Source organism: Bubalus kerabau, chromosome 1 (assembly GCF_029407905.1).
Source record: "Bubalus kerabau isolate K-KA32 ecotype Philippines breed swamp buffalo chromosome 1, PCC_UOA_SB_1v2, whole genome shotgun sequence".
NCBI lineage: Eukaryota > Metazoa > Chordata > Mammalia > Artiodactyla > Bovidae > Bubalus > Bubalus kerabau.
Window position 1 is genome coordinate 12760921 of NC_073624.1, and position 17168 is coordinate 12778088.

At 41.6% G+C, this 17168-nt stretch overlaps 1 protein-coding gene across 2 annotated transcripts in view; it reads left to right on the forward strand.

Moving 5' to 3' along the window:
• KDM5A (lysine demethylase 5A) overlaps positions 1–17168 on the forward strand; it is a 65180-nt gene that overhangs the window by 25658 nt on the left and 22354 nt on the right. For both annotated transcript variants that reach the window (XM_055568383.1, XM_055568391.1), the window contains exons 14-21: positions 470–664; positions 2911–3092; positions 3455–3579; positions 5714–5864; positions 7208–7322; positions 9745–10100; positions 13754–13892; positions 16534–16713. In XM_055568383.1, the coding sequence (XP_055424358.1) occupies positions 470–664; positions 2911–3092; positions 3455–3579; positions 5714–5864; positions 7208–7322; positions 9745–10100; positions 13754–13892; positions 16534–16713 (1443 nt within the window). The remainder of the gene's footprint in view (positions 1–469; positions 665–2910; positions 3093–3454; positions 3580–5713; positions 5865–7207; positions 7323–9744; positions 10101–13753; positions 13893–16533; positions 16714–17168) is intronic.

Genomic DNA, 17168 nt, shown 5'->3' on the forward strand with positions numbered 1-17168 from the left:
TTCCTTCCCTTCCCTTCCATTTTCCCTCCTTTGTAGTAGCATCTGGTTTTTTTGTTTTGTTTTGTGGAAACATCAATGTTGAATATGTCCAGTTATATCTTTATAGCTTGGTAATTTTTTTCCTTTTCTTGTAAGAGCAGTCCCATGTGACTGGTGTAAAAGAGTTCTGCCTCATTTATGTGTCAAGAAACTCATGCTTGAGGTGCATAACTGTGTAATGAGTGGAAATCAGCTGCTTAGGCTAGAAGCTCAGCATCGTGAATTAGGGGGATTTTCTTTGGGAAGGCCTTCGTGAAATTCTTGCTGGGCGATGAAGTTCTAATATTTACAGTTACCTCTTATATTCAAATGGACGTTCTTGTTCTGTGTTGTTTATAAGAAAAAAAGAGGATTTGGGGTAAGCAGTGGTTCTGTTCTGGAATGTGTTATAAGCAAGTACTTTAATTTGAGAATCTTGTCTTTTTTTCAGCTGCCCATTGGACGTCAGTGTGTGAGTCACTACCGCCGGCTGAGGCGCCATTGTGTCTTCTCACATGAGGAGCTCATCTTCAAGATGGCAGCAGATCCGGAATGCTTAGACGTGGGGTTGGCTGCCATGGTGTGCAAGGAGTTGACACTCCTGACTGAGGAGGAGACACGGTTAAGAGAGTCTGTGATGCAGATGGTGAGTTTGCTGATTATAGTGCTCACGAAATACACTAAAAATTGAACCTATGGTGGAAAGAATCCATTTTCATCTTCAATCCCTCTAGAAGTTGAACACAGAAATTGCTAATTTGGAGATTTCATACCTTTGTTTCTGCCATTTTGGTTTAAGTTGAAGTTTTAGGAATCTTGATGTCAGCATCTCTCGATTTTTAAAAATGCAGTCCTGTCAGGTAGAATTTATTAGGTATATATTTATTTTTAAAATTTTCCTATGTATAGTGTTTCTTTAGGTGAGAAAGATCAAGTTCTTCTCTCAGCTTTGTAATTAAACAAAAGTTGTGTTTCTGGTGATTGCAGATTGTCTGAGTTAATCAATTTTTCTTTCCCTCCAATCTAAGTTTTTAGTGAATATAAGAGGCACTGAATAACCCAGTGCTGGGATTTTGAATGCTTCAAATAAACTAAATATCATATTGAAATGGAAACTAAATGAGAAAATATATATCTTCAGCCTGTCTTAGCCCATTTTCCCTAACCCTCCCTATGTAGCTAGCCTCACTGGGTGTGTACCATGCTCCCTCCTTCTCTGCATAGCCCACTTTATTTCCCATGATACACGATTCCTTGTGGGACCTTGGTTCCTGGACCAGGGATCGAATCCGTGTTCCCTGTATTGGTAGGCGGATTCTTAACCACTAGATCACTATGGAGGTCCCTTAGTGGAATTCTTTACTGTAAAACTTACCTGATCCTTTAATATGCTGGTGTTTGTTAATTTCCAGTTGGAAGAGGTATGATGCATAGCATTTATCTCCCCCCTAAATTTCCTTGTTTTTTTGTGGAATACCTTCTAGGGTTAGTGGTCCTTAGAGTATGCTTTGGGAAGAGGTGTAGAATTTCTTAAAGCAGCCAGGACTTAGTCAGTTGATGTATTAGCATTCCCTGTTTGCCAGCTGTTAATGTAAGAAACACTTGAAATGCATTTTGGAACCATTTTTGTATTAAAGTAACTTTTAAAGAAAATACGAAGTGCTTCTATGAGAAAATGAAAAGATAAAGAGTTCAGCCAGGAGATACCTAGATAAGAAGAAAATATTGAAGGAATTAGGTTGTGTCTGCCAGTGAATAAACTATTAGATCACTACCTTGTTTAAGTGGAGGAAGAAAAGAAGATTGCTCTCATATAGTGGAATTGGCTTGTAAATACTGTGCTCAGGTAAGTAGAAACTGTGAAGGGGACCCCCTTATTTATCAAATGGAAGCCTTTGTAAAATGTGCTTCAGGTGCCCCTACTTTCTTAAAGTGGCATACCGAATTTGATAAGCTTTCTTTTTTCCCAGTTTTAATATTTTTTTAAATTAAAGTCTAGTTGATTTATAGTGTTTTAATTTCTGCTGTACAGCAGAGTAATTCAGTCACATACACATTCTTAATGTTCTTTTCCATTATGGTTTATCATAGGATATTGAATATAGTTTTCTGTGATACATATAATAGGGCTTTGTTGTTTATATGCGAAAGATTAGCTTTCTTTTTGATGCCTTGTTGAAATAGATTATACTTTGATTTTCATAGTTTAAGTAATTTTACATCTTTCTATCCTTGCATGTGTTTATACCTATCAGTGTTACTTTCAGAATACTAAAATTTTTAGTTCAAGGGTATATTGTCCCTGGGGACAGTACTTTTTGATTTATCTTTTTCTTATGTTAAATAGAAAACAAAACCACATAAAACATATAGAACTTCATGAATTATTCTGTGGCAACCTTTGTTGTCATCACCATATGGTCAAGAAATAGAACTTTATCAGCTAGCCAGTATTTTGTAATAACTACAGGGTATAACCTTTCAAAATTGTATATTAAAAAAGGATTTTAGGGCAAAATATGTTAGAAAAATAATACTAGCAAATAAAAAAGTCTTGGCTTACTGTGCCCAAAAAAACCCTTATCAGCCATCTTCAAAGTACCTCCCAATTACTGCTTCCTTTCCTTCCCTCAACAAATGACTTTTAACCTCTTTGTAGTAAGCATTTCCTGCATTTTAAGAAGTTTTTGTCAGTCACATGTGCATTCTTAGATACTAAGGTTTAGTCTTGCTCATAAAAAATTAGCAATGTTTTTAGAAAATATTTTGAGGATGTGCCATCGTATCTCCCATGTTTATGTCGTCAAGAGTAGGAAAAAGTTAATAACTTTAAGTTCTCTGATGCTTGAAAGACTGGAAAGACTTGATCAGGTGACATCAGTTGTATTTCAGGGTGTCCTGATGTCGGAGGAAGAGGTGTTTGAGCTTGTGCCTGATGATGAGCGACAGTGTTCAGCCTGCAGGACCACCTGTTTCCTCTCTGCTCTCACGTGCTCCTGTAACCCTGAACGGCTTGTGTGTCTCTACCATCCTACTGATCTGTGCCCCTGCCCCATGCAGAAAAAATGTCTTAGGTATGCAGACGTTTCTCGTAAAGCTTCCATTACAGTCTTTTTAAAAATTAATACTCTTGTTCGTAATGCCCTTCCTTGTGTTTGTTCTAGTTACATCTTACCTGTCTGCCTCCTTTCTTGAGGATCAGCCCATTAAAGTTGTACCTAAACTTACTGAATAAAATGAGTTGCTTTATCAAGTTGATGTCACACATTCCTTGCCTTTCTCTGAATTAAAACTCTGTGAGCTGCTTAGGTTTTTCTCTTTATGTGTACCTGGCCATTGTACTTCCCTTAAGGTGATTCTGTTTCAATGTTAATTTATTTTCAAATTATTGTTGGGTTTTGAAAGTTTTTATTTTTGTGTGTGATCTTCTTTTTAGATATCGCTACCCATTGGAGGACCTCCCTTCTCTGCTCTATGGTGTGAAGGTCAGGGCACAGTCCTATGACACGTGGGTCAGTCGTGTTACAGAAGCATTATCTGCCAACTTCAATCACAAGAAAGGTTAAGTTTCTTCCTTTTTTAAGCAGACAGTGAAATGGTTTTCACTTTGAAAGAGATCTTGTTTTGTTTCATGTGTTTTTCCTCCATTAAGGAAAAGTCCTAAGGCTTCATAAGAGATTTGAGACCAATGGGTTGGTTGACTACAGACTTAATTTCCTGTTTGAGAATCTTTTGTTAAGTGATAAAGTTGATATAAAATGAGACAGATTGCTAACAGCAGATATATATTTTGGGGAACCATTGTTATAAGTAGACTCACATTAACAGCTCACTGAGCAATTCTCTCTTCAAGAAAATTAGAGTTACCAAGGGAACATTTCATGCAAAGATGGGCACAATAAAGGACAGAAATGGTATGGGCCTAACAGAAGCAGAAGATATTAAGAGGTGGCAAGAATACATAGAAGAACTATACAAAAAAGATCTTCACGACCCAGATAATCACAATGGTGTCATCACTGACCTAGAGCCAGACATCCTGGAACGCGAAATGAAGTGGGCCTTAGGAAGCATCACTATGAACAAAGCTAGTGGAGTTTTGAAATGGAATTCTAGTTGAGCTATTTCAAATCCTAAAAGATAATGCTGTGAAAGTGCTGCACTCAATATGCCAGCAAATTTGGAAAATTCAGCAGTGGCCACTGGACTTGAAAAGGTCAGGTTTCATTCCAATCCCAAAGAAAGGTAGTGCCAAAGAAGGCTCAAACTACCACACAATTGCACTCATCTCACACGCTAGTAAAGTAATGCTCAATATTCTCCAAACCAGGCTTCAATAGGACGTGAACTGATGTTCACGATAAATCCAGATGTTCAACCTGGATTTAGAAAAGGCAGAGGAACCAGAGATCAAATTGCCAACATCCATTGGATCATCAAAAAAGAGAGTTCCAGAAAAACATCTACTTCGCTTAATTGACTATGCCAAAGCCATTGACTGTGTGGATCACAACAAACTGTGGAAAATTCTTAGAGATGGGAATATCAGACCACCTGACCTGCCTCCTGAGAAATCTGTGTACAGGTCAAGAAGCAACAGTTAAAACTGGATATGGAACAACAGACTGGTTCCAAATCGGGAAAGGAGTACGTCAAGGCTGTATATTGTCACCCTGCTTATTTAACTTATATGCAGAGTATATCATGAGAAACGCTGGACTGGATAAAGCACAAGCTAGAATCAAGATTGCTGGGAGAAACGTCAATAACTGCAGATATGCAGATGACACCACACTTACGGCAAAAAGCAAAGAAGAACTAAAGAGCCTCTTGATGAAAGTGAAAAGAGACTGAAAATGTTGTCTTAAAACTCAGCATTCAGAAAACTAAGATCATGGCATCTGGTCCTGTCACTTCATGGCAAATAGATGGGGAAACAATGGAAACAGTGACAGACTTTATGCTTTTGGGCTCCAAAATCATTGCAGATAGTGACTGCCGCCATGAAATTAAAAGACGCTTGCTCCTTGGAAGAAAAGCTATGACCAACCTAGACAGCATATTAAAAAGCAGAGACATTACCTTGCCAAAAAGGTCCGTCTAGTCAAGGCTACGGTTTTTCCAGTAGTCATGTATGGATGTGAGAGTTGGACTATAAAGAAAGCTGAGCACCAAAGAATTGATGCTTTTGAACTGTGGTGTTGGAGAAGACTCTTCAGAGTCCCTTGGACTGCAAGGAGATCAAACCAGTCAAGCCTAAAGGAAATCAGTCCTGAATATTCATTGGAAGGACTGATGCTAAAGCTAAAACTCCAGTGCTTTGGCCATGTGATGCGAAGAGCTGACTCATCTGAAAAGACCCTGATGTTGGGAAGGTTGAGGGCAGGAGGAGAAGGGGACAACAGAGGATGAGATGGTTAGATGGCATCACAGACTCAATGGACATGAGTTTGAGTAAACTCCGGGAGTTGATGATGGACAGAGGCCTAGTGTGCTGCAGTCCATGAAGTCGCAAAGAGTCAGACATGACTGAGTGACTGAACTGAACTGAGAAATTCTCAGAATTAGGAACAAGCCACCTGGTATAAGCTTCAGTTGTATTGGCGGGATTTTCACAGCTATGGTGTTTTTGCTAATTGATTGGGGAGTGGCTTTTTATTTTCTGTGGTGATAGTATATGGCTCTCTTTTTACAGATTTGATTGAGTTACGAGTAATGCTGGAGGATGCTGAGGATAGGAAGTACCCAGAGAATGATCTCTTTCGAAAACTTAGGGATGCTGTAAAAGAAGCTGAGACGTGTGCTTCTGTGGCTCAGCTGCTTCTAAGCAAAAAGCAGAAACACAGGTGAGACTGAGAAGAATTCTCTAGTGGTTTTCTGTTTTATTTTGACCAGAGTAATGACAGAGTCTTAATTGTCTGTGAGGCCGTGTTATCCCTCCCCAAGTAATGCTCCAGCTTTGTCTCTTGCTGCTCGTGCTTCTCTTGCTCTGCCTGCACTACCTCCCCTGCTCGTCACCCTCACCGTGCTCCCCCTGCCCTTCACCCTCACCGTGCTCCCCCTGCCCTTCACCCTCACTGTGCTCCCCCTGCCCTTCACCCTCACTGTGCTCCCCCTGCTCTTCACCCTCACCATGTCCTCTGCTTAGGGCCTGCATGTTTGCTCTTGGCCCTCCTTGGGGCTGTGTTCCCTGATACCCAGCTGGCTTATTCCCTTGCTTCTTCCAAGTCTTTTTTAGACATCATGTTCTTGGAGAGGCCTTCTCTGACAACCTTATAAAATTGCAGCCTTTTTATTCTTCCTTCCTGCTTTGTTTTTCTCCTGGTAGACAAATCTACTTACTCTCTTATTTCCTCCTCCTTTTCCTACCCCACTGGAAGATAATGCTAGAGTAGAATGTGGGATTTTCATCCTTCTCATTGCTGTGCTTTGAAGCATGCCTGGCACACAGTAGGTGTGTAATAGGTGTTTGTAAACAGATGATACTGCAGGCTGAAGGCAGGTGGCAGCAGAGAGTGACCTGGGTGCAGGGGAGGCTGTTAAGGAGCATGGCAGTATATGCCCTGGATTTCACATAATTCACATGTTTAATTTTCTGTGGCGGTGTTTCATTCTAACACATTCCTTGTGTCTGAATGGTTTTTTCTATAGCAGTTTACATTGGGTTTTTAATTACTTTGTACATTTTTTTAATCTTTTGTTTTATGAGAGACCAATCATCAGTCAGGACTCTGCACCTGTCACTGGGTCTCTGACCCTCGCCTCCCCACCTTGGAGAATCTGGCCAAAGCTTAGAGACCCTTTTCTTAGAAAAGTGTACATACAGACATAATCTGGAGTCAGTTTCACAGGGTTTATTATCTCCTAAGCCGGGTTAAAGGCCTTTGTTCTACATCTTCAGTTTCCTGAGATGGAGGATTTAGTTTTATCAGTGAACTTAACATTTTACTGTGAGAATTTATTAAGTGTTTGAGATGTTTAATACTTGTAAGGTTGGAAGAACTGTAATTTAGAGAGTTGAATCTTTGAGCCATTAACTGAAGAGCTAAGAATCTCATTTGAAAATGAAATCCCTCAGACACTTGTATTTTGGGATTTCTTGGGTTAGAATTCTGAAGAGACTAGAAGCCCCCTTAATGCTGGAGTGACTGAATTTTCTTACTTACGTCTCAACATTGTCTGACACCAGGCAGAGCCCAGATGGTGGGAGGACACGGACCAAACTGACAGTGGAAGAGCTGAAGGCCTTTGTCCAGCAGCTCTTCAGTCTTCCATGTGTCATCAGCCAAGCTCGACAAGTAAAGGTGGAGTATCACGTTCTTTCTGGGGTAAAGAGAATAGTGAGTGTGTCTTGATTCGTCTTTTTGTTCTGTATGTTTCTTTTCTCAAATAAGTGCTGCTGTTTAAGGTTTTTCAGTAGGTAGTAAGAACTCTCTTGGTTTCATTCTTAGTCTTTAATTCCTCCTTTAAAATTCTGGAACTAAGGCTAGTTTAGAAATATTTTTTTTCTCTGTTACTTTTAGGCCAGAACCTCCATTTAACGTAGATGTAATTGAAATGCAGAAAACTAGTTAAAGGAATCAATGTATCAGTGAATTACTAGCCCATGAAGTTTTTAAAATGCAGGGCTCTGAAATTACCAGGGCCATCATGGCTTAATGAATATGTAAAATCTCAGAAGTGTCTCTCAGATACATTAATCTGTATAGTTAACTTCTGGTAAGTTGTGGTGTCTTTCTGTGATTTGGCCACGGCTGGGTAACTAAAATGGTTTTTGTCAAGGTTATCGACAGTGCAATCAACGTCAGTTGTATTGTCTGAACCCCCTGCCATAGGAGTGTTCTGATTATTGACCATGCTTTCCTTCCTGAGAGATTTTCTTTTCTAAACATCTGACACCACACTGTGGTTATCTCAGATTCACGATTCACAGTTCCTTCCTCTTTAGGAAAGCTGTTCATTTTCTCCTCAGCTTGGCTTCTGGGTTTGGAATATATTGGGAGTCTTAGCCCTTTCTTCTCGAGGTCCTGATCTCTTCTTGGTGACATTAAATATCACCTGTATCCAGTTGATGCCCAGCTCTGACTGTCTTTCTTCTTTTCTGCACACTCGTCCATCCAGTTGCAGCCACTCCATTTGCCTGTGGTGGACTGAAAGGCATTTTAGATGAGATGAATCAAAATCCTTAATTGCCTTATTCCCTTATATATCACATTCAGTTTCAAAACTAGTGCTGCTGTTACATTGCCTCTAAAATGTCTCCCAGAGTCGACTGCTAGTCATCGTCTCCGTCACTTAAATTATGCCCGAAACCGTGGGAGTCTGCCCTTAGATAACTGCAGCAGCTCCTTAACTGGTCTGTCTTCTTTTGCTCTTGTTCTGACAGCTCACTTCTCACGCAGTAACCAGAGTGATCATGTGAAACAGAAACCAGGTCACGTCACTTGCCCGTGGATAGGATCCTCGTGGCTCCCCAGAGCCGTCAGAGTGAATGCGAAGTGATGGTCATTAATCTGCATGGCGCTGTGTAATCGGACCTCTGCTCATTCTTTAACCATGTTTCTCCTGTGTCCACTTTGCTCTCCATCATCCACTTTGGACCAAGACACAAGCTCATTCCTCTTTAAAAGCTTTTGCAGTTACTATTTGCCCTTCCTGAACTAGTCTTCCTCCTGTACCTCCTCACTGTAGTTTTGGTTGTGATCATCATTGTGAAGTAATATGCTCCCCTGTGCCACCTCATCACCTCTGATCACTTTTGTATTGAATTGCCCTGTTTTACTTTCATAGCACTGAAGACTAACTGAAGCATTATATTCATGTCTTCAGTGTCTGGCCACTTACATTAAAACATGTGTTCCTTGAGGACAAGGATGTTGTATTTTTTGTTTAATGCTGTGTGCCTAGACTAGTGCCTGCATCTAACTCAGCAGTCATGAAATATTTTTGAGTGACCAGTTCAGTTGCTTAGTCATGTCTGACTCTTTATGACCCCATGGACGGCAGCACGCCAGGCCTCCCTGTCCATCACCAACTCCCAGGGTTTACTCAAACTCATGTCCATTGAGTCGGTGACACCATCCAACCATCTCATCCTCTGTCGTCCCCTTTTCCTCCCACCTTCAGTCTTTCCCAGCATCAGGGTCTTTTCAAATGAGTCAGCTCTTCACATCATATGGCCAAAGTATTGGAGTTTCTGCTTCAACATCAGTCCTAATGAATATTCAGGACTGATCTCTTCTAGAATGGACTGGTTGGATCTCCCTGCAGTCCAAGGAACTCTGAAGAGTCTTCTCCAACACCACAGTTCAAAAGCATCAATTCTTTCTGTATAGTCCAACTCTCACATTCATATATGACTACTGGAAAAATGGTAGCCTTGACTAGACGGACCTTTGTTGGCAAAGTAATGTCTCTGCTGTTTAATATACTCTCTAGGTTGGTCATAACTTTCCTTCCAAGGAGTAAGTGTCTTTCAATCTCATGGCTGCAGTCACCGTCTGCAGTGATTTTGGGGCCAAAAAAATAAAGTGACTTAATCATATTGAAAAGGGGTGTGTAAGTAATTACAGAGAAGCATATTTATGTCTTTATCATATGTCTGTTTGGTGCTATGATGATGAGATTATTAAATAGTCTAGAATTTGGTAGTTTGCCAGAACCATATGTATTCTGTAGTCATTTTGTATCTTCTAAGTTTGTTCTTTATTCCTTTGACCTTTTCAGAATTTGCTTGATGACGTGGAGGAGTTTCATGAGCGTGCTCAGGAGGCCATGATGGACGAGACCCCAGACTCGTCCAAACTCCAGATGTTGATCGATATGGGCTCCAGTCTATATGTGGAGCTCCCAGAGTTAGCTCGACTAAAGCAAGAGCTGCAGCAAGCTCGCTGGTTGGATGAAGTAAGACTGACGCTGTCGGACCCTCAGCAGGTCACCTTGGATGTCATGAAGAAGTTGATAGACTCTGGGGTCGGCTTGGCACCCCACCATGCTGTGGAGAAAGCGATGGCCGAGCTTCAGGAGCTCCTCACAGTCTCTGAGCGATGGGAAGAGAAGGCCAAGGTCTGCCTACAGGCAAGGTGAACACACATCTATTGGTGACTGTCCCCTGTTTAAGATGTAGGTTAGAAAGTAGAGAGGGAGGAGGAACATAAAGGTCTGTTGAGTTGAATGTCTTGTGCCTTCCACGAGTGGTCACTAGGTTACCAAGTGGGTCTGCATATGGACAGTTTCAAATCTTGTGAGCACACTGTGTGCAGAGTCCTTTGTTAAGTACTTTAGTAAGTGATACAAAGTAGTGTTTTGTTTACAGTCTCACCATTACTGCTACTCTAGTTAGCAGCTAAGAAATACGAAGCTCTGCTACAGTATGTTGTTAACTGAGAGGAACAGAAAAATGCTAGAATCAGAGGGGGAAAGGTCATTGTAGCTTGGATGGTTAGAAGAGATGCTTGAGAGAAAGAGGAGATCTTAAGTCAAGCCTTGAAGAATGAGTGGGATTGAAATGGGAGGGGAGGTAAGAGAAATGTCCTAAGATCAGCTTAAGGAATGTGTCAGTGTGTGCCCAGGTGACAGAAGCTGAGTGGTGTTTATTTTACCCCAGCAGGGGATTCACGCGGGGAAGTAGAGGGAGATGAGAGGCAGGCAGGAGAATGGAAGGCGTTAGCATCGGCACCCAATAGATTTGCGAGATTGAAGTCAGGCATCCGTCAGTTTGACTTCCATGTTCTGTATGAAAGTATTTTTTCACCAAAGATTAATATTAATATAATTTCCTTTGTGAGGATGAGGAAATTGGCATGCTTACAGAGATCACATAGTTGTTAAATAATACAGCTCAAATTTAAAGCCTTTTCTACTTCATTCCAAAGTTTCCATGTGCTTAATTACTTGGCCAGTCACTTATTTTGGATTCATTTGATAGGAAAGTCTGTTCTAAAATTGGCCAACATAGTGGGGAGACACAGATGAAGAAGTGAATGAAAAGTGAAAGTGTTAGTCATTCACTCCTGTCCGACTCTTTGCGATCCCATGGACTGTATGTAGCCTGCCAGACTTCTCTGTCCATGGGATTCTCCAGGCGAGCATACTGGAGTGGGTTGCCTTTTCCTTCTCCAGGAGATCTTCCCAGAGTTTCAACAAATTAGTGTCATGAAGAAAATGAAGTTGGTAGAGAGGACTGATGGAGTCAGTTTTCCAGCTCCTGTCAAAGCTCTTCTGAAATGCATCATTAACATTCTGCATCCTGAGCGATGGTTAGCTGCTGACTGCTCCTTTCTGGATCTCTTCCTCCTGGTTTTGGCCTCTCTCTCCCCCTTTTAGAGTGGTTTCCCCAGGATTCTGACCTAGGCCACTTCTCTGCTCACTTTGTACCCTTCCTTGGAAATTTCATCTCACTTCTTGTCTCCATTTACCATCTTTGTGCAGACTAACTCCAAATCCTCATCTAGAACACAAGTTTGTTTTTTTACCTGTAGCTATCATCTGGTTGTTAAATAATTCCAGAGGATGTCCTGTAGGTGCCCCAGACTCCCCGTATTCAAAATAACCTTCATCCACTGCTTCCCGTGTTCTCTTCCTTTGTTCCTCTTTTCTTTGAATTAAACCCTCTTTCACTCATTTGAACAAGCCAGAACTCTGGAAATTAGTGTTGGCCCTGCCCTCCCATTTCCTTCCCCTCAGACTCAGCTCCTGAGTCCTGCTGATGCTGTTTCTTTGGTGTTTTTCTCTTTGATTCTTTTTCTTTGGGCTGTTGTTAGAGCTGGCTTAGCACACAGCACCAGGTTCTGTCTATAATCTCACCCCTCTGTCATCCATTCTTCACAGTGAAATTAGTATTTTCCTAAAGTGCAGAAGTGACAGTTTGACTTCCCTGCTTAAAGCCCACCACTGTTTCCCAATCCACTTGGAGTGAAGTTCAGACTTCCTCAACCTGACTTTTTGTAATCTAACCCCTTGCTTAAATACCTACCGTGACCCCTTGCCCTTCTTTTTCTTGTGTTCTGTGTTCCAGACATAATGACCCCCCCCTCCCCGCACCAGCCCTGGGGTACACGTTTCCCCTCTGTCCACCTACGTTGGTGCACCTTCACCACCCCTCCCCTGGCCTGGTCCTGGCATTCCTGACTAGTTCATATTCAGAAAGGAGAAGCCAGCTTAGAGGTCACTTCTAGGAAGCCTTCCTTACTGCCAAGTCAACCAAGTCCCCCTACTGTATATTCTGACAGCATCTTGCTTTTTCTTTATTATTGCAATTATGGTGTATTGTAACGTTTTATTGATAATCCCTTCCCCCAAGATTAAAAGGTTTTATGAAGGCAAGGACTGTATCATCTTGTCCATTAATCGTCCCAGGGACATAGCACAGTGCTTAACACATAATAGGGATCATGGGTACTCAAACTGTTCCCACTCTCAGTAGTTTCCCATTGCTCACATAGACCTTAATTCACAGCCCTGCTGCTGCTACTGCTAAGTCACTTCAGTCGTGTCTGACTCTGTGCGACCCCATAGACAGCAGCCCACCAGGCTCCCCCGTCCCTGGGATTCTCCAGGCAAGAACACTGGAGTGGGTTGCCATTTCCTTCTCCAGTGCATGAAAGTGAAAGTGAAGTCTCTCAGTCGTGTCCGACTCTTAGCGACCCCATGGACTGCAGCCTACCAGGCTCTTCCGCCAATGGGATTTTCCAGGCAAGAGTACTGGAGTGGGGTGCCATTGCCTTCTCCGAATTCACAGCCCTGAAGACCTCTTAATCTGCATCTTTCTTTTCTGCTAGATTCCCCTCCTTCTTGCTGTTACTCCCTCCCCGCCTCCCGTTCTCACTATCCCTCATCTTAAACTTGTTTTAATAACTTCAAGTTTTCTCCACATCTTTGTTCATTAAATTCCGGATGTTTTTCCTTTAATCCTTCACACGACCAAATCACACTTCTTATTTAAGGCCTAGTTCAGAACCCTTTTCAACTCTCCCAGGTCAGATTAATCACTCTTTCCCTAGTAGTGAACCCATAGTCATTTGTTCTTAGTTCCCAGTACAAGTATATTTCTTAGGATAAGGTCTGTATTTTGGTCTTCTTTGTGTAGCGAGGTGTTAGTGCTTATAATTAAATTAAATGTCAACATCAGTGGACTTCTAGACCACTGCTTCCTACACTGCTGTCTCTTAGGCATCTCTGACAGTTTCAGATCCTGTGGAAACTGATACAGAGGTAGTTTAGTGTAGGAAAAAGCACAGGATCTGACACTGATTCTGAGTCGGTGCTTCGTGTGTGCCATTTACTGCATTAAATGACTTTGAGAAAGTAATTGATCTTGAGTTAGACTTACCTGTAAAATGGAAATGAAGGTAGTAGCTGTTTGCCTCTCTCATAGGCTTATGGTGAGAATTAAGCGAAGTCACATGTATGAAAGTTCTTTTACATGTTGTACAAGTGTTATTTAAGTGTTGGTAGTAGAAAATCCCATGGACGGAGGAGCCTGGTAGGCTGCAGTCCGTGGGGTCGCTGAGGGTTGGACACGACTGAGCGACTTCCCTTTAACTTTTCACTTTCATGCATTGGAGAAGGAAATGGCAACCCACTCCAGTGTTCTTGCCTGGAGAATCCCAGGGACAGCGGAGCCTGGTGGGCTGCCATCTATGGGGTCGCACAGAGTCGGACACGACTGAAGCGACAGCAGCAGCAGTAGATTGACTTATTCTCATGCGTCCTCCCTGTTCTTATGTTTATCAAGGCCTAGGCACAGTGTGGCGAGTTTAGAAAGCATCGTGAATGAAGCTAAGAGCATTCCAGCCTTTCTGCCCAACGTATTGTCCCTGAAAGAAGCCTTACAGAAGGCCCGAGAATGGACAACTAAAGTGGAAGCTATTCAGGTAAAGAACCTCTTGAGTTGTCTACCATTCAGGGAATGGTATCTCACACCTGAATCCTTGAAGCCTTTAATTCTGTACTGAAGTGATTGTGTACTTGAAATTCACTTGTTCTTTTATCTGATTTTTATTTTTAAACATGTATTACCTATTTAAACATAACTTGTTTCTGTTGACTTCTTGCTGTGAGAGATGACAGAATTAGCCATTTAATTAATGCCTAGCAGTAGGGAGTTTATTTCCTGCTGTATTTGACTCTTGCCATGTACATGAGTTACTTTTTTAAAATGGAAGTAGAGTTAATTTACAGTGTTGTGCTTATTTTAAGTGTACAGCAAAGTGGTTCAGTTTTTTATATATATAATCTTTTTCAGATTCTTTTCTATTATAGGTTGCTACAAGATAGAGTATAGTTCCCTGTGCTATACAGTAGGCCCTTGTTTACCTATTTTATATATATAGTGTGTACTTAAAAAAAAAATATTTATTTTTTGCTGTCATGGGTCTTTGTTGCTTTGCGGGGGCTTTCTCTAGTTGCAGCAAGCGGGGGCTGCTCTTTGTTGCTGTGCTTGGGCTTCTCATTGCAGGGGCTTCTCTTGTTGCAGAGCAAGGACTCGAGGTGTGTGGACTCAGTAGTTGTAGTTGTGGTGCATGGGCAGTGGAATCCTCCCAGACCGGGGACTGAACCCACATCCCCTGCATTGGCAGGCAGAGTCTTAACCCACTACGCCGCCAGGAAAGGACAGGAGTGGGTATATGTTAATCCCAAACTCCTAATTTAGCCCCTGCCCCACTGTCCTCGAATTACTTTTGAAACAAATAGCAGGAAAAGAAAATGAAACTGACATTTACTGAACCCCACAATACTCTTGGGACTCATCTGGATGTTTGGGAGTAGGAATGTGAGAGAAGGGTGTAAAGATACAACCCTGGACCTCAAAGTGGCATATTCTAGTTGAAAAGACATATATAACACATACGTAACTCAAAACAGGGAATTAAATACTGGAGATGAAAGTATGCTTTAATACATAAGGTTCCTTCTGAGTTACAGAGGTCATTCACTGCAGCGTTTACAGTGGTGAGTATGTTGTAGGACTGGACTGAAAGAGAAAGGAAACCAGCTCTCCCACTAAACAGCTGCTGCCCTTAGAGGAGATGTCATGGTCTAATGACTTCTGTTTTGCTTTTTTTTCAGTTGAGTTTTTCTGGGACCTGCTTAGTTGCTACTCTTTCTGTTCTGTGTTTTAAAATTACTTGTTTTCATCAGGACTCCCCTCGGTTTTTTCATCTTTGACCAGTTTCAGGCAGTTATCAGATGACTGATAATCTTTAGTTGGCTGTTTATGATTGAAGAACTGAGCTGGCAAGTAGAGGTAGCTGCTCTGGTTTTCCAAGGACTATTTCTCACCAAGCTCTTCCCTTTGGTGGGAGGATGGACTTGGGGGCTCTGAAAAAGTGGACATTTTCTGCTGCCCTTCAGGGTACACAGGCTGGGAGGGGCTGTGTCCTGGCCTAGCCAGAAGGTGTTCTGTATGTCTTCTTGGAGAGTCGTACCGTCTGAGGGATCACTCTGGATTGTCGTCTGTGGGCCGCCAACCTGATACTCTGATGTTCTTGCCAAGACCCTGGGATGGATTACTGACTAACTCTTCCATTTCCTGTGATGACTTAATTATTTAATGTCAGTAAATTGAAAGCACTCTTGAGTTTAAAAACTGATTATTTTCATTAAGTGGAAATACTGACACGTTGTTACTTAGTAGAATATCCACTCTTGTCTGTAAATGGAGGAGGTTGTCAGAACTTAGATACTGCTCTATAGTAGTTGGAAAAATTTTGAAAGACTTTGAAACAGGCAGAAGAGACTATGATGTCCTTTCAGTGGAGTAGTGGATGTTGTTTAGCGAACCACCCGGGTTTATTTGATTCTCGGAGTATGTGCCTTAGACTTTCTTCTACCATGCTCATTACAACTCTGTCAGTTATTTAAAAACCATAGTAATGTGACTTAATTAGTCTGTAGGAAAACAGTTACATTTGTAAGGAACAAATGATTCTCCACACTGTAGAAAAGGTGATTCCACTGACCTGGATGATATTAAATGCCTGTTTCCATCTATTAGCAAATTCCTTTCCTCATTCCTGACTTCCATGGTGGCTCAGATGGTAAAGGTCAGCCTACAATGCAGGAGACCTGGGTTTGATCCCTGGGTTGGGAAGATCCCCTGGAGAAGGAAATGGTAACCCACTCCAGTATTCTTGCCTGGAAAATCTCATGGATGGGGGAGCCTGGTAGCCTACAGTCCCTGGGGTCGCAAAGAGTTGGACACAACTGAACGACTTCACTTTTACTTTTCCTCATTCCTAATTGCATTTATATGTTTGTTTTTAGATTGTCCTTTGAACTAGTTTTTACATCTTACTGGGTCCCTTGATAATTCATTTTAAAAAACCTTTGACAACATGAATTTATACAAACATTTTTTAAAGGACATTGGAAATAAGAGATACAATTAGGTTTAAAGACTTAATAGTTAATGGAAAAGGTTAGCACTAAACTCTTTATAAGATCTACTAATAGTGTATTGCCAGACTCCATGAGAGATCACAGATTATGTAAGGCTGTACTTCTGTTTCCCAGAGTGGCAGCAATTATGCTTACTTGGAGCAGCTGGAGAGCTTATCTGCTAAAGGCCGCCCTATCCCCGTGCGTCTTGATGCGCTGCCCCAGGTGGAGTCTCAAGTGGCAGCAGCTCGGGCCTGGAGAGAACGGACAGGGAGGACCTTTCTCAAGAAGAATTCCAGCCACACACTGCTACAGGTGAGGAGCGGTTTGTTTTCATGTTGCGTGCCCTTCAGTGCCCTCCCCAGAAGTAGGTGACCCATTACCTAAGGTGAGGGTGGTTGTCAGTTTATCTGGTCGTGGTTATACAAGTTCATTGCCACTGGGTGGTATCAGATGTTGGCTAGTAATCTGGAACCCTGAACAGACTTAACTTACAGTTCACCTTACACTGTGTCAGCCTGCATCTTATCTCTGTTGTTATCATGGACTCTTAGCACCAAAAGATCTTATTATTCTCAGAAGCACAAATTAAAAAAAATTTTTTTTTTACCTTGAAGTATAGTTGATTTACATATAATGTTGTGTTAGTTTCTCATGTACAGCACAGTGGTTCAGTTATACATATATATTTTCTTTTTCAGATTATTTTCCATTATAGGTATTGCAAGGTATTGAATATAGTTCCATGTGCTATACAGTAGGGCCTTGTT